The following is a 21522-nucleotide window of genomic DNA, read 5'->3' on the forward strand; positions in this document are numbered from 1 at the left end:
CTTTTAACATTTGTTCAGCAGATTGACCTTAACACTTGTTTTCACGTGCGGTATTTGATTTTACATCCTCAAAGAGAGAAAAAAAGGAGACACCGATTTTTAAAAACCACGTCACCATTGCTCCTCTTCGAGTCGCAAAAAAAAGAACACAATACAGCGGCTTTTAATCAGCCCAAGTATCATTGGTTGGTTTAATCGATTGTAGCAAGTCCAGGATTACTTTTGCTAGATTCTCTCAGTTATGCGCAGCTAAGATACATAATTTCGCTATCATCATGACAAAAACAAATGAGCAGAACACGGATAATCTAGCTTTATTTTTAGCAGGTCTCCGTTCAAATTTAAGATACGTCACCAATCCGGTCTGTCAGTAAGAGCCAAACAAGAGAATGCATTTACTCGGGAAAAAAAGACTAATTGAAATACGATCAATAACATAGCCGGCAGATTGCCGGAATAGCTGCGAAAGAATAGAACTGCGTGCCATATAATAGAGATAGAAACAGATACAGATCTAAATTGGAAAAAAACATCGACGCAGCTCAAAAAACTAGGCTAAAAAACATTCAGCGATAAATTAATAAAGCTGGTTAAAATTCATTCCACAGACGCCTCTTATTAGGGAAGTTTACTGCACATAGGAGTTCCTTTGACCTTAAACAAATTCAAATTAAAATTAAGTTTTAAAGTGCAAATGTCATTTTATTGAGTGAGGTAAGTCACGTACGATCAAAATCTAATCACGCAAATAACCTAAAAACTTTTGCTAAAGCGAGTGAGAAATGACGTCACGCGCGCAAATGCCGTTAGTGAGAGGAAGAAGTCATTCAGAAAATTTGACTTTTTCAGCTTTGCTGTGTGAACAAATGTAAAACGAAAAAAGAGCGTCAGACGACGAAACAAAAAAACATAGCAGGACAAGTCCTGACGTACAATTCAAAGAATTTTCATTGACAAAACAGAAAAACCAGACCTAGAATGGACTAAGAGTGAATTGAGAAAACCATTTTTTAAAAATTCTGATAAAAAAATAAGAAAAAAAACAGAAAATCAATGTGAAAATGCCGCATGTGAACAAAAAAACCACTAACGAGAAATGAAAATTTAATTCACGCAAAAAACTAGGCCTAGAATGAGCTTTGAATGGATTGGGAAAACCATTTAGAAAAAAATCCAATCCAAAAAATCGAAAAAACAGTAAAAATCAGAGTGAAATTGCCGCATGTGAACAAAAAACCACTACCGAGAAACCGAATTTTTGTTCAAACACCATTTTCTCACTCTACTTTAAAATTAGAGCGAAAAAAATTCACGCCGCAAAACCACTCGCTTTTTCGCTCCATTTCCTGTTTCGGCGTGACCAAAATCACTACTCCAATTTGACTTCAAAAATCATGAAAATGTGTGAACAGATCTTTAAAAAAAAAGACAGCGCCCCAATACAATTCAAATTCTTTGAATTGTAAAAAAACCAAGAGCACCGCAATATAGCTACGCTCAGCTTACAGCTTCGCAGCTATAATTAAAATAGATAACAATTCAATGAATTGCCCAGAATGGCAGCGAACTTACAGCACAGGCGTAGGTTGTACATGGTCGATAGCGACGACACCTCCTCCCTCCACTTTAGCCAACACATCCACATTCAGAAGAGGTTTAGCTGCCACCACTGATGAATTGTTACAAACACAGTCGTGGTTGTACTCTGCTCTGATGTAAAGACGATGCCTAAAACGAATAGCTTCAGTTAAAAGAGCGCCAATCGTTGAAATAACGGTAAATTTGGGGTAACAGGGGTAATCACTTTGTGGGGTCAAGCTCCATCGTTTCCAGAAAAGCTTGTAGAGGAGCAACTTCTTCCATGAATGACCTTTGATGAGAAAATTGTCGACGCATGTGCCTAGCAAGCTAACACGTAACTTTGACAAATCCGTAAACTGTCCTAGTCCAAGTTTGTGCTCACTTATAAAAAGGAGTGGGTGCTCTAACCTGTGATTGGTTGAAAGATTGTCCATTGGTGGTTCCTCTTCACTGCTACTCGATGTCATCATCCTCTGTTGTGCCAAGTCATCAGATGAACAAGGAATTGACTGAATGTGAGAAGAGAGCAATAGTGGCAGATAGTTTTGGTGGTAAGCTACAGCGTCGATCTAAACAATATTAAATCCTTCCATAGATCTATTCTGTTTCCCTCCCCAGATTAGTGGAAATATACGTTTTATGACCCCCAGGCGCACGTGCATTATTTTTCCATAGTAACGTGCAATATAACGACACATAATTTGTAACTGGGGGTCATAAAAAAACACTGGGGGCCGAAACAGAATAGATCAACTTCTATTATCACAAACAACATGTCAATAAGTTGACTCGCAAGCTAATAGCGGAACTAAAATTTTTTCCCACATAAAAAAATCTCAAGAATAACCCCATATGCAACCAAATTGAAAACCATTTAAAAAAAAAAACAAAAATTTGCCACATGCGTGCTTGCAATTTGAAAAAGAAACCGACACCAGAAAACCAGACGATTAAGAAGCATTTCTATATACGTAAGTTCCACTTAACATCCAAAGAAACATCATCAGAAACAAAACTTAAAACGTCGCGAAAACGAGGTTTATAACACAAGGTTTAAGATGCGCCACATAGCAATAGGACGCAGCTAATTTCACCTGGTATTTGAAGACTTCAATGTTGAAGAAGCTAGCAGTTGGCTTCTGTGCTTGCTGTTTAAGTAGCTCATTTCTCAATTGATCCATTTTGAATGTATACTCCACGTGCGACTCAAACACACCCTCACATGAGCTAAAACGGAAAAAAAGTCGATCGGCTTTTTCATCCATCAAATTGTTTGGCGATATTTAGGAAAAATTTCAACTTTTCCTATTGTAATATTAAATTGTTCGTACAGACCTAAAGAAATTAGACAAACATAGCGGAGAGATTGCCGGAAAAAACGCAGCTAGTGATAATCTTAATCTCTGTTGGGATTGGAACAGTTTTTCAAAGGATCGAAAACTGCTCTACTTTATTGTTCAAGTTTATAAGTGTACAAATCTGGTTAATTCAGCCTTTAAGCCAAAGATTATTAAGCTCAATACTTATATCCCACAGTAGTCGCTATTATAAATAAATGAACTTTGTTTCATTAATTGGTCGTTATTTGTTAATCCCATTTCTTTTGATTTCGTATTTTTAACCAAAAGAGTATTTAAGAGTGTGCGTAAATTTAATGAAAAATTTCTAAACTCCATTCAATTAAAACAAAGCACTGAGTGAGTCAGAAGTCAATCGTGAACAGTATGATAATGCTTTTGCATAAAACAAAAAATGAGGACGAAAGGTAAAGCAAATTGAAGAAATATAGCAGGACAAGTCTTGAACTACAACTCAAAACATAACCGACTAGCGAGGACGAAATGCTCTCAAACAACCGGCGAGCGGTTGGCTTCGGTAGTAGACAACTGAGAAGTGTTAAACAAAAATGAGGTCTTGATTTCAAAAGATTCGAACAAGATCCGATGAGAAAAATGCTTCTCTCATTTATCGCTCCACTTCCTATATTAGTGTGACCAAATTCACCACTCCAATTCGACTTCAGAAATCATCAACTTGTGTGATCAGATCTTTAAACATAGCCAGCAGATTGCCAGAAAATAGCCGTAATAGCTTTGCAGATCTGCAGTCTCATAAAAAAAAAACAGTAAAAAAGACAGACCAGAAAAGTCTTTTCATTGAAGGCTGAGATGTTATATTTTGATTAAGAATCTGTTTAGGTTATCGCTGCCTCTATTAGCTGCTCTCAAATAACCTTCATTTAGAGTTACACACATTCACTTGACCTTATCTCTTTGAATTAAGGTAAATAAAGAACAATTTCAAAGTGAGAAAGTCATTTTTGAGAGCGAGGTAAGTCACGTTTGACCAAAAACTTTATCAGGCAAATGAACAAAAAAAACTCGCTCCACGAAGAGCGCAAAATGATGCCACGCACGCACTTCAGTTGAAAATGCATGAACGAATGAACAAAAAGCAGATTTATAGTGGTTGTGACCTCATATGGTAGTAACAAAAATCTTGACGATGAAACAAAAAAACATAGCAGGACAAGTCCTGACGTACAATTCAAAGAATTTTCATTGACTAAAAAGAAAAACTAGACCTAGAATGGATTATGAGTGAATTGAGAAAACCATTTTTACAAAAAATCAGACCAAAAAAATAAGAAATAAAACAGAAAATCAATGTCAAAATGCCGCATGTGAACAAAAAAACCACTAGCGAGAAATAAAAATTTAATTCAAACAAAAAAACTAGGCCTAGAATGAGCTGTGAATGGATTGGGAAAACCACTTAGAAAAAAATCCGATCCAAAAAATCGAAAAAACAGTAAAAAATCAGAGTGAAATTGCCGCATGTGAACAAAAAACCACTACCGAGAAACCGAATTTTTGTTCAAACACCGTTTTCTCACTACTTTAAAATTAGAGCGAAAAAAAATTCACGCCGCAAAACCACTCGCTTTTTCGCTCCATTTCCTGTTTCGGCGTGACCAAAATCACTACTCCAATTTGACTTCAAAAATCATGAAAAAGTGTGAACAGATCTTAATAAAAAGACAGTGCCCCAATACAATTCAAATTCTTTGAATTGTGAAAAAACAAGAGAAGGCCAATAATAGCCCCAGCCATCGCTCTGCGGCTATTAAAACAGACAGCACCACAAGAGTTCAAACACTTTAATTGTCAGGTAAGAAGACCGATGGAATACAACAAACGATTCAAAGACTCAAGTTGGACGCTGCAACCAAAGAACAAGTCAGAGCTCAATATATAACTAAACAACGTCCGGCGTATTGCTCTCACAAAAATGACGAGAGGTTGACTTTATCAGTAGATAGCTGCGGCCTAGGATGGCTAGCTTGAGGAAGGATGTTTGTGGTGGTGTTGGTGAGTGGAATGCAGGAAATTTCAAGCAACAGAAGCAGCGGGTTGAATGAGGTGCAGGAGTGTGTACGAGGTGTGGGGGTAAGCGTAGCGGTCAGCAGGTGAAATGATGTGGAGGAGGGAGAGAGAGGAAGTCAAACTCAGAAGAACTGCCTTCAAAATATGAATTTATGTCTCCTCAACAATTTCCGTGAAGCTCATAGACTGGTAAGGCATAAGGCTCTTAGAGAACAGCTAAGTGACTTGATGCCTTCAGGTCTTTACCTGTTTATTGCGTTCTTGAGGACATTAAATCAAAAGGTCAGACGAAAAAAATGAGCAGAAGTTGTCAGTACGAAAAATCGCATCACAAAAAAACCGGCAGGTTTTGAAATAATCGCTAAGAATTTTAATTGAAAGCAATTTAAAACACAAATGAAAAAGCGCAAAACTAAAACTATTGCCCACAATTACAAAAAAAGAAAACGAGTAAATAATGCAGACAAAAATAATCCATTTCTCATCAAATATGGGAATAAGAGGTGGTGAACCATTATACTTTCATTATTAACAAACAGAATTTATTCCTTTTATTTCTTTTATTCCTACAGAATCATGGAGTTTCACATTCTTACTACTGTATCTATACGAAGAAATCCCGTGGTGCAAAATTTACTATTTCAAAAAGACATTAAAACATTTGAAATAATTGCTTTAAAATTTGTTCGAAAAACAACTAAACAACATAGCTGGCAGATTGCCAGCAAATGGCCGCAATAGCCTCGTAGAGCTGCAGTCTCAAAAAGATAGTAACAGAAACAGACCAAAAATTTTTTTTTGTCAAATTGTGAGATGTTATATTTTGACTACGAATCCGTATAAGTTATTGCTGCTTCTAATAGCTGCTCTTCAATAAACTTCATTTAAATTGACACGCAGTCATTTGACCTTATCTCTTTGAATTAAAGTAATGAACAGTCAATTTTGAGAGGGCTATAAGTCAATTGTGATCAAAAACTTAATCACGCGAATGAAAACTCGCTCCAATATGAGTGAAAAATGACGTCAGTTCAGTTGAAATTGCATGAGCGAAGGAACAAAAGGCAGATTTGAAGTGACTGTGACGTCATATGGTCGTAACAAAAATCATGACAAAAATTTTAAAAAACCAAGAGACGGCTAATAATAGCCCCAGCTATCGCTGTGCTGTTATTAATAACCGAGTAACGTCTGCGAATTGCACTAAAACGACCGGCTGGCTTCGACAGTAGCCAGCAGCTATTCAGGGATGCTGGCATTAGGGTAGTGTGAGCGGAGTGCGTGATTAAGCGACGTGGTTGCGAGGTCAAGCGTTGAAGGGGGTGGGGGGGGGGGGGTTTGTGGGAGAGCTGGACGAGAAGAGGGGTCTTAATCGGCAGGTTGGAGCAGGGTGGACGGGTTGTCGGGCGGGGGGTCTCGGCCACTTAATGCCCTTTGAGCGCTATCTGTTTATCCCGTTTTTGAGGACGGGTCAGACGAAAAATCGGTCAAGCAAAAAATTCCATAAACATAGCCGGCAGATTGCCGGAATAGCTACGAAAGAATAGACCTGCGTGCCATATAATAGAGATAGAAACAGATACAGATCTAAATTGAAAAAAAATCGACGACGCTCAAAAAACTAGGCTAAAAAACATAAAACATTCAGCGAGAAATTAATAAAGCTTGTTAATACTCATTCCACAGAAACCTCTTATTAGGGACCTTTACGTCACATATGAGTTCCTTTGACCTTGAACGAATTTAAATTAAACTTAAGTTTTAAAGTGCAAAAGTCATTTTATTGAGTGAGGTAAGTCACGTATGATCAAAATCTAATCACGCAAATAACCTAAAAACTTTCGCTAAAGCGAGTGAGAGATGACGTCACGCGCGCAAATGCCGTTAGTGAGAGGAAAAAGTCATTCAGAAAATTTGACTTCAGCTTTGCTGTGTGAACAAATGTAAAACGAAAGAGCGTCAGACGACGAAACAAAAAAACATAGCAGGACAAGTCCTGACATACAATTCAAAGAATTTTCATTGACTAAACAGAAAAACTAGACCTAGAATGGACTATGAGTGAATTGAGAAAACCATTTTGAAAAAAATCAGAACAAAAAAATAAGAAAAAAAAACAGAAAATCAATGTCAAAATTCCGCATGTGAACAAAAAAACCACTAGCGAGAAATAAAAATTTAATTCAAACAAAAAAACAAAAAACTAGGCCTAGAATGAGCTGTGAATGGATTGGGAAAGCCATTTAGAAGAAAATCCTATCCAAAAAATCGAAAAATCAGTAAAAATCAGAGTGAAATTGCCGCTTGTGAACAAAAAACCACTACCGAGAAACCGATTTTTTGTTCAAACACCGTTTTGTCACTCTACATTAAAATTAGAGCGAAAAACTTTCACACCGCAAAAACACTCGCTTTTGCGTTCCACTTCCTGTTTCGGCGTGACCAAAATCACTACTCCAATTTGACTTCAAAAATCATGAAAATGTGTGAACAGATCTTAAAAAAAAAACATAGCCGGAAGAATTCCGGAATCGACTCGAAGTGGAAATCCACTTACATGCAATCCAACTATTCATCAGGAAAAAACGTGCCTCCAATAATTTAAAATAATATCTTAAAATAAAACCATAAAACTAAAAAGTAAAAAAAAATCAAATCTATTAAAACATGATAAAAAATCTGATCAAATTCTGCCATAAATTGATACCCCAAAGAGCTATCTCTGCCACGATTACTTCATCAATACAGCTAGTAACTTCTAAAACCAAGTATGAGATTTTCTGAAAATACTTGAAGCCAAATCACGAAAAAAAATAAGTTTTAGAAACAACTTTGACTAAAAAACTGGAAAAAGTTAAAACAATTTTTAATATTACAAAAGCACATAAATCTAAACAAATTTTTTTTCAGCCAATAGGATACCCCGGTGCTCGCAAAACAATAGGCATGTCATAATAGGTTGAGAAACTTGTCAAAAGACCAGAAAAAGACCCTCAAAAACTGCAAAAAATTAAGGAAATTAATTCCAATTTTCGAAATTTTTCTTCATATTTCTCAACAAAAAATGCTTCATATCCACAAAACTGTAACCACGTGTTAAGTGAAAATTGCTCAAGTAATAGGGGTATCTTCAATACCCATTTGAGGCAGTCAAACAAAACAATAATAAAAAATATCGTAAAAATCGGAAAAACATCCGAATTGGCATAAAACTCTTATAAATTTTCAGAAACCTTCAAACCACTACCAAACCCAGCCTACAGCTAAAAGCAAATCATAACCAAACCTATTAACGAAAAAAATGAGAAAAAACTGCTTTAAAATGCCGCACGTGAACAAAAAACTTCGCTCGCTTACAGAATTTTTTTCACATTTCAATTTCTCGCTCTCTAGAAAACAGCGATATGAACAAAAAAACAACTCTCTTTTTGCTCCACTCTTCATTTTGTTCAGCAACAAAATCACTCCACATTTTTTCACGTGTTTCATTTCCCGCTTCAAAATTCACTCCAATAAAATTGATTAAAAAAAAAACATAGCAGGACAAGTCCTGACGTACAATTCAAAGAATTTTCATTGACTTAACAAACAACTAGACCTAGAACGGACAATGAGTGAATTGGGAAAACCATTTCTAAAAAAAATCAGATGAGAAAAAAAACCAAAAAAAACAGAAAATCAATGTCAAAATGCTGCTAGGGAGAACAGAAAACCACTATGTGAGATATGTAATTTTGATTCTAACAAAAAACCAGGTCCAGAATGAGCTGTGAATGAATTGGGAAAACTATTTAGAAAAAATCCGATTCAAAAAATCGAAAAAACAGTAAAAATCAAAGTGAAATTGCCGCATGTGAACAAAAAACCACCAGCGAGAAAGCGAATATTTGTTCAAACGCCGTATTCTGTGTGAACAAATGTAAAACGAAAAAAGAGCGTCAGACGACGAAACAAAAAAACATAGCAGGACAAGTCCTGACGTACAATTCAAAGAATTTTCATTGACTAAACAGAAAACTAGACCTAGAACGGACTATGAATGGATTGGAAAAACCATTTAGAAAAAAATCCTATTCAAAAAATTGAAAAAACAGTAAAAATCAAAGTGAAATTGCCGCATGTGAACAAAACCACTAGCGAGAAAGCGAATTTTTGTTCAAACACCGTTTTCTCACTCTACTTTAAATTTATAGCAAAAAAATTTCACGCCGCAAAACCACTTGCTTTTTCGCGCCATTTCCTGTTTCGGCGTGACCAAAATCACTACTCCAATTTGACTTCAAAATTCATGAAAATGTGTGAACAGATCTTTAAAAAAAGACAGCGCCCCAATACAATTCAAATTCTTTGAATTTTAAAACTTCTTTGAACACCAACAACCAAGAGCACCGCAATATAGCTACGCTCAGCTTACAGCTTCGCTGCTATAAAAAAGATCACATGACTAACGTTATTGCTACAAATTTTGTTTCACGAAGTTGCCTCCACGGCACTTTTGGCGAATCCTCTTATTGGAGCCTACGAAGGTTCTTAGAGCAATGCATAGTGACTTCAATCTTGGGCTTCACCAGTTTATCCATTCTCAAGACAAAAAGTCGTGCACATTTTTTCAAGCAAATTCCGCAACAATGATTCGTCGCATGAAAAAATGCAAAGAAAGACCAGCAGGACTAAAGTAATTGATACAAACTTTCGCTGAGAAGAATTAACAATGACAGGTCACAAATGAGGATAATTTACGATTGCAAGACTTCGCTGTTGGTCACTGCCCGAGTTAGCTGGCCAGAGTTGAGCACTGAGAACTTGAGATCATCCACGTATTTAGTGCCAGACAGGTGTTGATGAAGCAACTGAATAAAACCAGCTGGGAATGACACAGCCAACGTCCCATTTACTTTAACTTGCCACCTGTAAATAAGACCATCTTGAAAATACAATTGAGTAATCCGTTTCATAATCACAATTCAGGCAGCAAGAACTTAAATTTTCCATTTTTTCGATTTTTTCTAACATTGCCAGTGCAAAACTCCACTTATCGTAAATTATCTTATTTTTTACTTAACTAAGCGCTATGCTCTGGAAATGTTTCAAGTCGGAACTGATGCAAGATCAATTCGCCAAGCGTTTCTTAAATTCATCGACTCTACTAATGTGCAACTAACGAGCTAGGTGGCTGCTGTGAGGAGATAATAGCATGTAATGTTTCACTGAATGCCACTGCAATCGGTACACTCTCAGAAGTTCCAACAGTAAGAGGACTCGGGCCACGGGAAGAACCAACAGGAACTCCTAAAAATTGACACTTCATAAAAACTTTCAGGATCAATTTCAGCATTTACTCGAATTCTTGGTCTTTCAAATTTATGAATTGAGTCTCACCATATTACGACTTCCAATTTTAAAACATACACGGCAAATTGCCGGAAAATAGTCGACGTTGATTCCCATAACCACGATTGGGACTGAAAGAAGAAAATAAGGAAAATAATGATTTTTGTAGAAAAAAATAAAGTGCGAACTCTTTTGATGTCATGTCATATTGTAATTGAACATACTCCTGTTTCAAAGTGAGACGATACAGGAGCTAGTATCAATACCAAAAAGCAATATCCAAGATTTCATGCAAAATGTTGAACAAGCTGTGAACTAAGGTAAAGCAAAAAAATTTTATTGACAAAGTAAAAAAAAAACATAGCAGGACAAGTCCTGACGTACCATTCAAATAATTTTCAATGACTAAACAAAAAACTAGATCTAGAACGGACTATTAGTGAATTGCGAACACCATATCTTAAAAAATCATACAAAAAAAATAAATCTCAAAATGCCGCTAGCTAGAAAAAAACCGCTAGCTAGAAAGGTAAATTTGATTCTAACAACGACACTAGGCTTAGAATGAACTATGAATAGATTAAAAAAAACAATTTAGAAAAAAAATCCAATCCAAAAAATTAAAAGCAGTAAAAAACAAAGCGAATTTGCCACATGGGAACAAAAAACCACTAGCGAGAAAAAACCACTAACTTTTGTTCAAACACCGTTTTCGCACTCTACTTGAAAATTAGAGCAAAAAATGTCGTCACGCCGCAAAATCACTCGCTTTTGCGCTCCATTTTCGGCCTGACCAAAATCACTACTCCAATTTGACTTCAAAAATAACGAACATGGGTGAACAAATCTTAAAAAAAAACATACCTGTCATATTGCCGGAAATCAGCCGCCGTTGATTCCACTAACCAAGATTAGTATTGAAAGAGAAAATTAATGAAAAAAATGATTTTTGTACACAATTTTTAATGGCGAACTATTTTGATGTCGTTTTGTAGCTGAACAAACTCCTGTTTCGCAGTGAGACGACACAGGGGCTCGTATCAGTACCAATGAGAATTAGAGAAGGTAACTAAGAACAAAGTTTCAGTAACGGGCATCTAAAATTGGGCTTTATGGGTATATCCCGTTTCTATTTCTTATTACGTCTTTTAATACTGACTCTGTTTATTTTGACTGCTTTGCAAATCAACTGCTGTCTAAAAGAACTTTGAGCAGAATGAGAGAAAAAGATTTTGAGTAGGAGCAATTTAGGTCATGCAAAAAATATTACCCACTAATGTCGGACGAACTGCTCTCAAACAACTAGCGGGAGATCGATTCAAAAGTATGTTCAGTCTAGGGTGCTAGATTCACTAAGGGGCTTCGTTTGACGTTATTAGATTACTATCCTCTTAATAGGCCTCTATTAAATAAAAAAAATTGGCTCACATTTCATTTGATATTTAAAAGTAAAACTGCCGCCAATACAAGCTTAAAATTGATGCTTAAAAGTGTAAACAAGGGCTAAGTCATCTGAAAAACCAAATCACTAGGAACGTCCAGACAGTCGAGCGAAAAAAATGACAATTGCTGCAAGAATAGCTCGTCTTCTAATTTCCATCGGAAATGCACATATTGAAAGTAGTTCCCATATTTGTCAGATTACACTCGGAAAAAATACCAAAAAACAACTGAATGGATAGAAAACGGAGTAATTGAATATGCATGAAAACAATGAAAAAAAACCAAACACTCTTTGCATAATACCTTGCTCCAATATTTCAGTGCAGAAGGTTGAGGGTTTTCAAAAAAGTAGAAGACAAAGTTCAAATTCATTTTGAGAACAACATCTCTCAGCACACAAATAGTTACATCAAATTTTTTTTAAAAAGTAACAGAGTTTGCCAGAACAGGCCAAATTCTGGTTAAGAATTCAAAGTAATCTCATTGACTAAACAAAAACTTGGACCAACAAATAACTAGGACTGGGCTTGGAATACAATTTTGAAAAAAGAATCAAAAATAGAAAAAACTGAAAACTAGTCAAATTACCGCTTATAAAAAAAATCAGCGAGAAAGCTAACATCTGTTCGAACGCCATTTCCTCACTCAACTTTAAAACTAGAGCGAAAACGACCCGAATCTTTGCTCTACTTCCCGATTCGGCGCGACCAAAAAATAGTTTTTCCTATTTCCCTTCAAAACTCATTAAAATGTATGATAAAAAAGACAGCGCCCTAACAAAAATCAAATTCTTTGAATTGTTTAACAGAACCCACTTACGTCAAAACGAATGGCAAGCAATTGTCTTGTAAGCTAGCTGCATGTCTTAAGGAGGCTAGCTCTGCTTAATGGGGGGCTAGCGCGGGTGGAGGTGTGTTGAAGGGTCTAAAGGAGGAGGGGTCAAGCTCTAAGAACCACCCTTAGTATGATGATTTTCTGTCTCTTAAACTGCTTCGGTGAATCGCATACTTAGAGACTAATGAGACATAAAAGACTAAGAGAACTTGATGCCCTCTAGGCTTTACATGCTTAACTTTTATCCCGTTTTAGAGGACAAAATTGCATAGAACGACAACGGCACTAATATAATCGTTACAAACTTTGTTTCCGAGCAATTAAAGAAGGAGTGCGGCTTATTAAAAGCCACTAACTGCGGACATTAAAAAAAGTAATAGGATTGAAGGGTACCAAAGTTGAAAAGATTGCCTATGGTTAATAAACATAACTTTTTGGCGTTGTTTTTTACCATGGGTAGCAGTTTACTCAAACAAAAAAGCGCAAAAGAATGAGTTGAATACGGCGGCAATTAAAAAACTGAGATTGCCAGAAAATAGCCGCAATAGCTTTAGTGATCTGCGGTCTCAATAAATACAATAAAAAAACAAGACCGAAAAATACTCTTTCCCTTAAAAGATTAGATGTAATATTTCGATAAAGAATATGTATAAGTCATTGCTATATCTATTAGCTGCTCTCAAATAACTTTCATTTAGAGTGGCACAAATTTACTCGACCTTATCTATCTATTTGAATAAAAAGAAAGAAAATACAATTCAAGAGAGCAATTTATTTTTGTGAGTGAGGTAAGTCACTTATATACCAAAAAGTCAATTATGCGAATGAACAAAAGGGGTGAGAAATGACGTCACTCACGCGCTTCAGTTGAAATTGCATGAATGAGCAAAAAGCAGGTTTGAAGTGGTTGTGACGTCATATGGTCGTGTTATAAATCTTGACGAAGTAAAAACATAGCAGGACAAGTCCTGCCGTACAATTCAAAAAATTTGCATTGACTAAACACGAAACTAGACGTAGCACGGACTATGAGTGAATTGAAAAAACCATTTCAAAAAACATCAGAGCAGAAAAATAAAAAAAAAACAAAATCAAAGTCAAAATGCCGCATGTGAACAAAAACCACTAGCGAGAAAGCGAAGTTTCGATCAAACACCGTTTTCTCACACTACTTTAAATTTATAGCGAAAAAATTTTGCGCCGTGAAACCACTCGCTTTTTCGCTCCACTTCCTGTTTCAGCGTGACCAAAATCACTACAACTATTTGAATTAAAATAATGAAAATGTGTGAACAGATCTTAAAAAAAAACATAGATGGAAGAATTACGGAAACAACGAGAAGTGGAAATCCACTTAAATGCTAACCAACTACTCATCAGAAAAAACTTCCCTCCATTATTTTAGAATAATTGTGAACCAAAACCATAGAACAAATGTAAAAAAGAAAATCAGATTTATTGAAATATGAAAGAAAATCTGATCAAATTTTGTCATAAATTGAGATCCCTAAATAACTATCTCTGCCAAAATTACTTCATCAAGACTAGTACCTACTAAAACCACTTATGAGAGTTTTCAAAAATAGTTGAAGCCAAATCATGAAAAAATAAGCTCTTACAAACACGTTTGACTAAGAAACAGGAAAGTTAATAAATTTTTCAATATTACAAAAGCACATAAATCCAAAGAAAAGTTCCTTCCGGACAATAGCTTATCCCTATGCTCGAAAAACAATAGGCAAGTCATAACAGGCTAAGAAACTTGTCTAAAGAACAAAAAAAACGAAAAGCTGCAAAAAATTAAGAAAAATAGATTCAATTTTCTGTCATATTTCTCAATAAAAAATTATTCACATCTACAAAACTCTAACCACTTGTTTAACAAAAATTGCTCAATAATAGGGGTCTTTACAAAGCCTATTTGAGGCAGTAAAACAAAACAATAGTAAAAAATTGCAAAATTAGCCCAAAAATCAGCGAAATACATGAAAAACCGAATTAGCATAAAATTCATATAATTCTCCACAAACCTTCAAACCAATACCGAAACCAGCCTAAACTAAAAGAAAATCATAACCAAACCTCTTAAACAAAAAAATAGGGAAAAAATGCTTTAAAAAGGCCCACGTGAACAAAAAATTTTGGTCGCTTACAGAATTTTTTTTTCACACCTCAATTTCTCGCTCTCTAGAAAACAGCGATATGAGCAGAAACACATTCTCTTTTCGCTCCATTTTGTTCAGCAAAAAAAATCACTCCAAATTTTTTCGCGTGTTTCATTTCCTGTTTCAACATTCACACCAATAAAATTGATAGAAAAACATAGCCGGAAGAATTCCGGAAACGACTCGAAGTGAAATGACGCCGCTCAAAAAACTAGGTAAAACATTCAGCGATAAATTAATAACGCTTGGTAAAATTCATTCCACAGAAGCCTCTTATTAGGGACCTTTACTGCACATATAAGATCCTTTGACCTTGAACGAATTTAAATTAAACTTAAGTTTTAAAGTGCAAAAGTCATTTTATTGAGTGAGGTAAGTCACGTATGATCAAAATCTAATCACGCAAATAACCTAAAAACTTTCGCTAAAGCGAGTGAGAGATGACGTCACGCGCGCAAATGCCGTTAGTGAGAGGAAAAAGTCATTCAGAAAACTTGACTTCAGCTTTGCTGTGTGAACAAATGTAAAACGAAAAAAGAGCGTCAGACGACGAAACAAAAAAACAGCAGGACAAGTCCTGACGTACAATTCAAAGAATTTTCATTGACTAAACAGAAAACTAGACCTAGAACGGACTATGAATGGATTTAAAAAACCATTTAGAAAAAAAATCCTATTCAAAAAACAGTAAAAATCAAAATGAAATTGCCGCATGTGAACAAAAAAACCACTACCGACAAAGCGAATTTTTGTTCAAACGCCGTATTCTCACTCTTCTTTGAAATTAGAGCGAAAACATTTCACGCTGCAAAACCACTCGCTTTTTCGTGCCATTTCCTGTTTCGGCGTGACCAAAATCACAACTCCAATTTGACTTCAAAAATCATGAAAATGTGTGAACAGATCTTAAAAAAAACATAGCCGGAAGAATTCCGGAAACAACTCGAAGTGAAAATCCATTTAAACGCCATCCAACTACTCATCAAACAAAACGTGTCTTCACTAATTTAAGATTATCTTGAAACAAAGTCATGAAACAAAAAAGTAAAAACAATGAAATCAAATCTGTTAAAATATGATAAAAAATCTGATCAAGTTTTGTTATAAATTGAGATCCCGAAAAAACAATCTCTGCCAAAATAAATTCATCAAAACAACTAGTACTTACAAAAACCACTCATGTGAGTTTTGAAAAAATACTTTAGGTTAAAATTATGAAAAAAAAAGCTCTTAAAAACAACTTTTACTGAAAAACTGGAAAAAGTTACTAAATTTTTTAATATTTCAAAAACATATAAATCCAAAGAAAAATTCCCTTCAACCAATAAGGTATCCAGATATTCGCAAAAAAATGGGCAAGTCATAATAAGAAAAAAAAGTTAGCTAACAACAGAAAAACGAAAAACTGCAAAAAATCAAGAAAAATAGTTCCAAATTTCGCCATTTTTTTGTCATATTTCTCAACAAAAAAAATGATTCTTACCCACAAAAATGTAACCAATTGTTATCATAAAATTGCTCAAGTAAAAGGGGTTTCCTCAATACCCATTTGAGCCATTAAAACAAAATAATCGTCAAAAAACCGCAAAAATTAGCCCGAAACTGAGCAAAATACATTAAAAACCTCCGACTTATCATAAAATGCATATTAATTTCCCGAAACCTTCAAACCACTACCGAAACCAGCCTAAAATTAAAACAAAATCATAACCAAACCTCTTAACCAAAATAAATGTGAAAAAAACTGCTTTAAAATGCCGCACGAACAAAAAAAATAAAATTGATTAAAAAAAGGACTTCTCCAATACTCCTCTTCGAGTCGTAAAAAAGACAGCGCCCCAATACAATTCAAATTCTTTGAATTGTAAAAACCAAGAGCACCGCAATATAGCTTCTCTCAGCTTACAGCTTCGCAGCTATAAAAAATAGGAGCGCTATAATAGCCGGCTGAGAAGCAGAGGCGGCTATTAAAAATTAACAGAACCTGAAGTGTTGAATCCCATTGAAGTGCTGCTGTTGGAATCAATACTCGAGGACCTTTCACGGTGAGGTTGGAACGATGCTGAAAATTCGTTGCTTAATGCATCTTTCTGTCCATATGTGGCAGATTGTCCAGTAGCAACGCCAGAACTTCCGTTTTGATTTACAGCTGTAGCATTTTGTGTGCCAAAATAAGGTTGTGGATAAGTTGGTGCCTGGTCATTAGGTGAGAAAACATCACCCGGCGATTGCAGCTGAGCGTATGCAGTAGCATTAGCAGATGGGGTGGTAGTACTGAGGGGTAGTTGATTTGGGGTGGTTACGCTTGCAGCTGATGTAGTGTTTGAGTAGTTGGGGGTTGATGTTGTAGCAGGTGACAATGATGGAGGTAGTTTGGGAGGTGGCATCGAGGGAGGGGGCAAGTAACCTGCTTCCTCATCGTCTTCATCCTCGTCACTCGAATTATGGGCGTTGTAGCCACTGTCTTGAGCTTAAATTAAATGAAAAGTCGTCACGGACAGTTTTAAATCGAGCGTAGTTGACAACACGAAAATACACTTCATTTTACATCTAGAGGAATCTTCAACTTCGGTTCAACATCAGGAGCATACTATACATACTTCCTAATTACTCTCACAGAATTGGGTCTCGATACTCATATGATATAAAACCCATAAATTTGATCGAAGCGATTCTATACTCAAGTTCCGTTTTTGCATTCAATATCGACTGTTAGTGTTCATTACGCAGACTCACCTTGTGCCATGTAAGACGAGCTAGCATCAACATTCTGATTGTATACAGACTGATTCTGGACATCACTACTGTAATAGCTGTAATTATTTACCGCCCCAGCAGTAGATGACGAATTACCAGCTCCAGCACTACTATCGTAGGAAGCCGTCATCGAACTACCCTGATTGGAGTTACTCGGGTCAGCAGCCGAATAAGAACCCGAGTAGTAACCTGGTGTCGTTTCACCTGCTCCAAACAGGGTTCTTCCGTAGTCCTGTTGGTGTGAATAGCTGCTCTGGCTAGCCGCAGATGTATACGAGTAATCACTATGGCCCTGACTGGTCATGGTAGTTGGTCCATAGCTGGTGTCCGAATTAGTAGCTCCTCCTCCCATGTCTCCGCCTGGGATGTCAGGCATTCTGTAGTTGTTGGCCATCGCACCATCATAGTTATTTCCTGTTACGTTGGTATCCGCTTTGGTCAGACTGCAACAGAGTATAAAAAATTGATTTTACAGAAACGCTGTGTTCCATTGTAACATTGTTTGTACGCTAATACAAAAAATGCGTTCATATAATTTCTACAACTTCTGACAACCCAGGAGCATTTTATTGATGAAATGACAATGAATTAGATAGATTTCCGACTATTTCCTTTTACTAAATTGTTTCATAACATGAAAGCCACAAATGTCTTAAGGTCTTCTTTTAGTTGAATACAGTTCAGGTTTTCTCTGTGCCATCTTTACGAGTAGGAAAAGAAGTGTGCCATTCCTCAACTTTAACTTTAAAACCTAATACTAATTCATTACCCTCTATCGTCTGCTGTAGCCATAACAGTGCCACCAGCTGGTGGGTTCATTGCAGTAAGACTAGAACTGCTGTCATTCTTAATGCCAGCAGAATTGATGCCTCTTCTCGACACTCTCGGAGACTTCTCCAGAGTAAGATTCCTTGTCGCATTGCTCAAATCATCCATTGAGGGCGCCAAGTTAATGTCCGGAGGCCTGGAAGCATAGCCGACTCTACGTATCAAGATATTAAACCGCAGGCGACATTTTAAAATCTTCAAAGGCGTGAGTTACTTGCCGTTTGACTAGACTTTTAAAATATCCTAGCTCGTTGTTTAATTTTAAAAAGACATTGCCCGTACCCCGCCCCTGTTTAAGTCACTGTAAGCTGTTACTATTGCTACCTGAGAGAGGAATTCACTATAGACAGCTAACAGTGAACTCAGCAGGAGCTGAGTATTAACGGAAATTTATTGCAATCGGCTTTTAAAACGGGTTGGGACATTTGCCTTTTGAAGGGGCGACCCATCTTTTGACAATTTTAAAATGACTCACTCCGTCGAGGCCTGTGTCAGCAGTCCATACAAATTATTTCCTGCAAAAAACCTTTACTGAAAACTTCGATTTCGCGTCTTTGCAAAAGAGCGAATTAGCCGGAGTGAATTTAGGCACAGTGCACCTAAGAGACAAGAACTTTCTACCGAAAAAAAACCAACAGGTCAAAGAAATTCCGCAGCATTGAATTTATAAGACTACATGGCCATATGCTACTGAGCTTTAATTTTTAAAACGTCAGAAAAATTTGTCTTTACATTACTTACTACCTTCTGATTTTATATTTGTGCAAAATGTAAGATTCCTAAATTATCCACATTCTTTGCAATTTTTGAGCAGAAACATTAACCAGTTCTTTCTTTGGTATTAGAAAATCCCTGTTCTTCTTTAAGCCTAGTAATGTGCAGAAATGCAATACAGTTCAGCTCAGCTTTCGTTTTGAAGGCACACACTTTTTCAGCACTATAAAATTTGAATCTATTTCAATTTCGCGTCGAATTAGATACCTGATAGAAAACTTCAGGTTAGATCCCAGACTGCTGTTGAATTTTGTACCCCCTCCTCCATTATCATCATCTGAATCTTCGTCTGAGCTGGAATAAAAACTGGCTGCAGACTCCCGATTGTTCCCTCCAGCACCTCCTACGCCCCCTCCTCCTGCACCCGTGTAGTCATCTGGGGGTCGAACACTGTAGCCTTCACTGTCGACGCTTATGTTTCTGAAAACGAACAAACATAGCTGGCAGATTGCCAGAAAATAGCCGCAATAGCTTCGTAGATCTGCAGTCTTAAAAAGAAAACAGTAAAAAAGAGACCAAAAAATTCCTCTTTTCATTGAAGGCTGATGTTATATTTTGATTAAAAATCTGTATACGTTTTTGCCGCCTCTATTAGCTGCTCTCAAATAACCTTCATTTAGAGTGGCACACACCCATTTGACCTTATCTCTTTGAATTACAGTAAATAAAAGTCAATTTCAAAGTGAGGAAGTCATTTTTGAGAGTGAGGTAAGTCAAGTGTGACCAAAAATTTAATCACGCGCATGAACAAAAATACTCGCTCCACTAAGAGCGAAAAATGACGTCACACACGCACTTCAGTTGAAATTGCATGAACGAATGAACAAAAAGCAGATTTGAAGTGGTTGTGACGTCATATGGTCGTAACAAAACTCGCGACGACGAAATAAAAAAGTATAGCAGGGCAAGTCCTGACGTACAATTCAAAGAATTTTCATTGACTTAACAAACAACTAGACCTAGAACGGACAATGAGTGAATTGGGAAAACCATTTCTAAAAAGATCAGATGAAAAAAAAACAAAAAAAACAGAAAATCAATGTCAAAATGCTGCTAGGGAGAACAGAAAACCACTAGTGAGATATGTAATTTTGATTCTACCAAAAAACTAGGTCCAGAATGAGCTGTGAATGGATTGGGAAAACTATTTAGAAAAAAAATCCGATCCAAAAAATTGAAAAACAGTAAAAATCAGAGTGAAATTGCCGCATGTGAACAAAAAACCACTACCGAGAAACCGAATTTTTGTTCAAACACCTTTTCTCACTCTCCTTTAAAATTAGAGCGAAAAAAAATTCACGCCGCAAAACCACTCGCTTTTTCGCGCCATTTCCTGTTTCGGCGTGACCAAAATCACCACTCCAATTTGACTTCAAAAATCATGAAAATGTGTGAACAGATCTTAAAAAAAAACAGCGCCCCAATACAATTCAAATTCTTTGAAATGTAAAAAACCAAGAGAAGGCCACTAATAGCCCCAGCTATCGCTGTGCGGCTATTAATAACGTTTTTATCAGTTCATAACTGAGTGGCAGATAGCTCCTTATTAGGCCTTAATTTGAGCTTCGTTTATTCAGCCAAAGGCTATCAATTTGCAATGAAAACGAAAAGCAAACATCAACCCACTAATATCGGACACATTGCTCTCAAACGACAGGCGCGGCAATTTAATTCAGAGGAGGCTGTAGACTAAATAAAATTTTAGGGATTCCAAGGTTTAGGGATTAAATAAAATTTAAGGGATTAAGGAGGGGTTCCAACCCCCGACCTCGACGTAATAGATGGAAACATTAACCTTCCGGCTATCGGCCCTTGTCATAGCTTATCTTAACCACCGCTCTTGTTTTAGACTTAATTTCTGAGTAGGAGCAAAAAATATTACCCACTAATGTCGGACGAAATGCTCTCAAACAACTATCGGGAGATCGATTCAAAAGTATCTTCAGTCTAGGGTGCTAGATTCACTAAGGGGCTTCATTTGAAGTTATTAGATGATTCCTATCCTCTTAGTAGACCTCTATTAGGATACAATTTCAGAAAATTTGGCTCACATTTCATTTGATATTTAACAGTAAAACTGCCGCTAATACAAGCTTAAAATTGATGCTTAAAGTTGTAAATAAGGGCTAAGTCATCTGAAAAATCAAACCACTAGGAACGTCCATACAGTCCAGCAACAAAAAGCCTATGACAATTGCTGCAAGAATAGCACGTCTTCTAATTTCCATCGGAAACGTACATATTGAAAGTAATTCTCATTAGTAACAGAGTTTGCCAGAACAGGACAAGAATTCAAAGTAATCTCATTCAAAGTTCTGCTCAAGAATTCAAAGTAATCTCATTGACTAAACAAAAACTTGGACCAACAAATAACTAGGACTGGGCTTGGAATACAATTTCGAAAAAAAGTATCAAAAAATAGT

General features: G+C 36.3%; 1 protein-coding gene across 1 annotated transcript in view; it reads right to left on the reverse strand.

Annotated features, from left to right (window-relative positions):
• LOC142345841 (uncharacterized) overlaps positions 1-21522 on the reverse strand; it is a 31008-nt gene that overhangs the window by 7730 nt on the left and 1756 nt on the right. The window contains exons 3-11 of the mRNA XM_075398249.1: positions 19307-19519; positions 18267-18461; positions 17477-17940; positions 16725-17210; positions 10130-10256; positions 9708-9875; positions 2676-2808; positions 1990-2150; positions 1573-1728 (exon numbers count right to left, since the gene is read on the reverse strand). Of these exons, the coding sequence (XP_075254364.1) occupies positions 1573-1728; positions 1990-2150; positions 2676-2808; positions 9708-9875; positions 10130-10256; positions 16725-17210; positions 17477-17940; positions 18267-18461; positions 19307-19519 (2103 nt within the window). The remainder of the gene's footprint in view (positions 1-1572; positions 1729-1989; positions 2151-2675; positions 2809-9707; positions 9876-10129; positions 10257-16724; positions 17211-17476; positions 17941-18266; positions 18462-19306; positions 19520-21522) is intronic.

The sequence above is a fragment of the Convolutriloba macropyga genome, chromosome 9 (assembly GCF_964194025.1).
Source record: "Convolutriloba macropyga chromosome 9, txConMacr16.3, whole genome shotgun sequence".
NCBI lineage: Eukaryota > Metazoa > Xenacoelomorpha > Acoela > Convolutidae > Convolutriloba > Convolutriloba macropyga.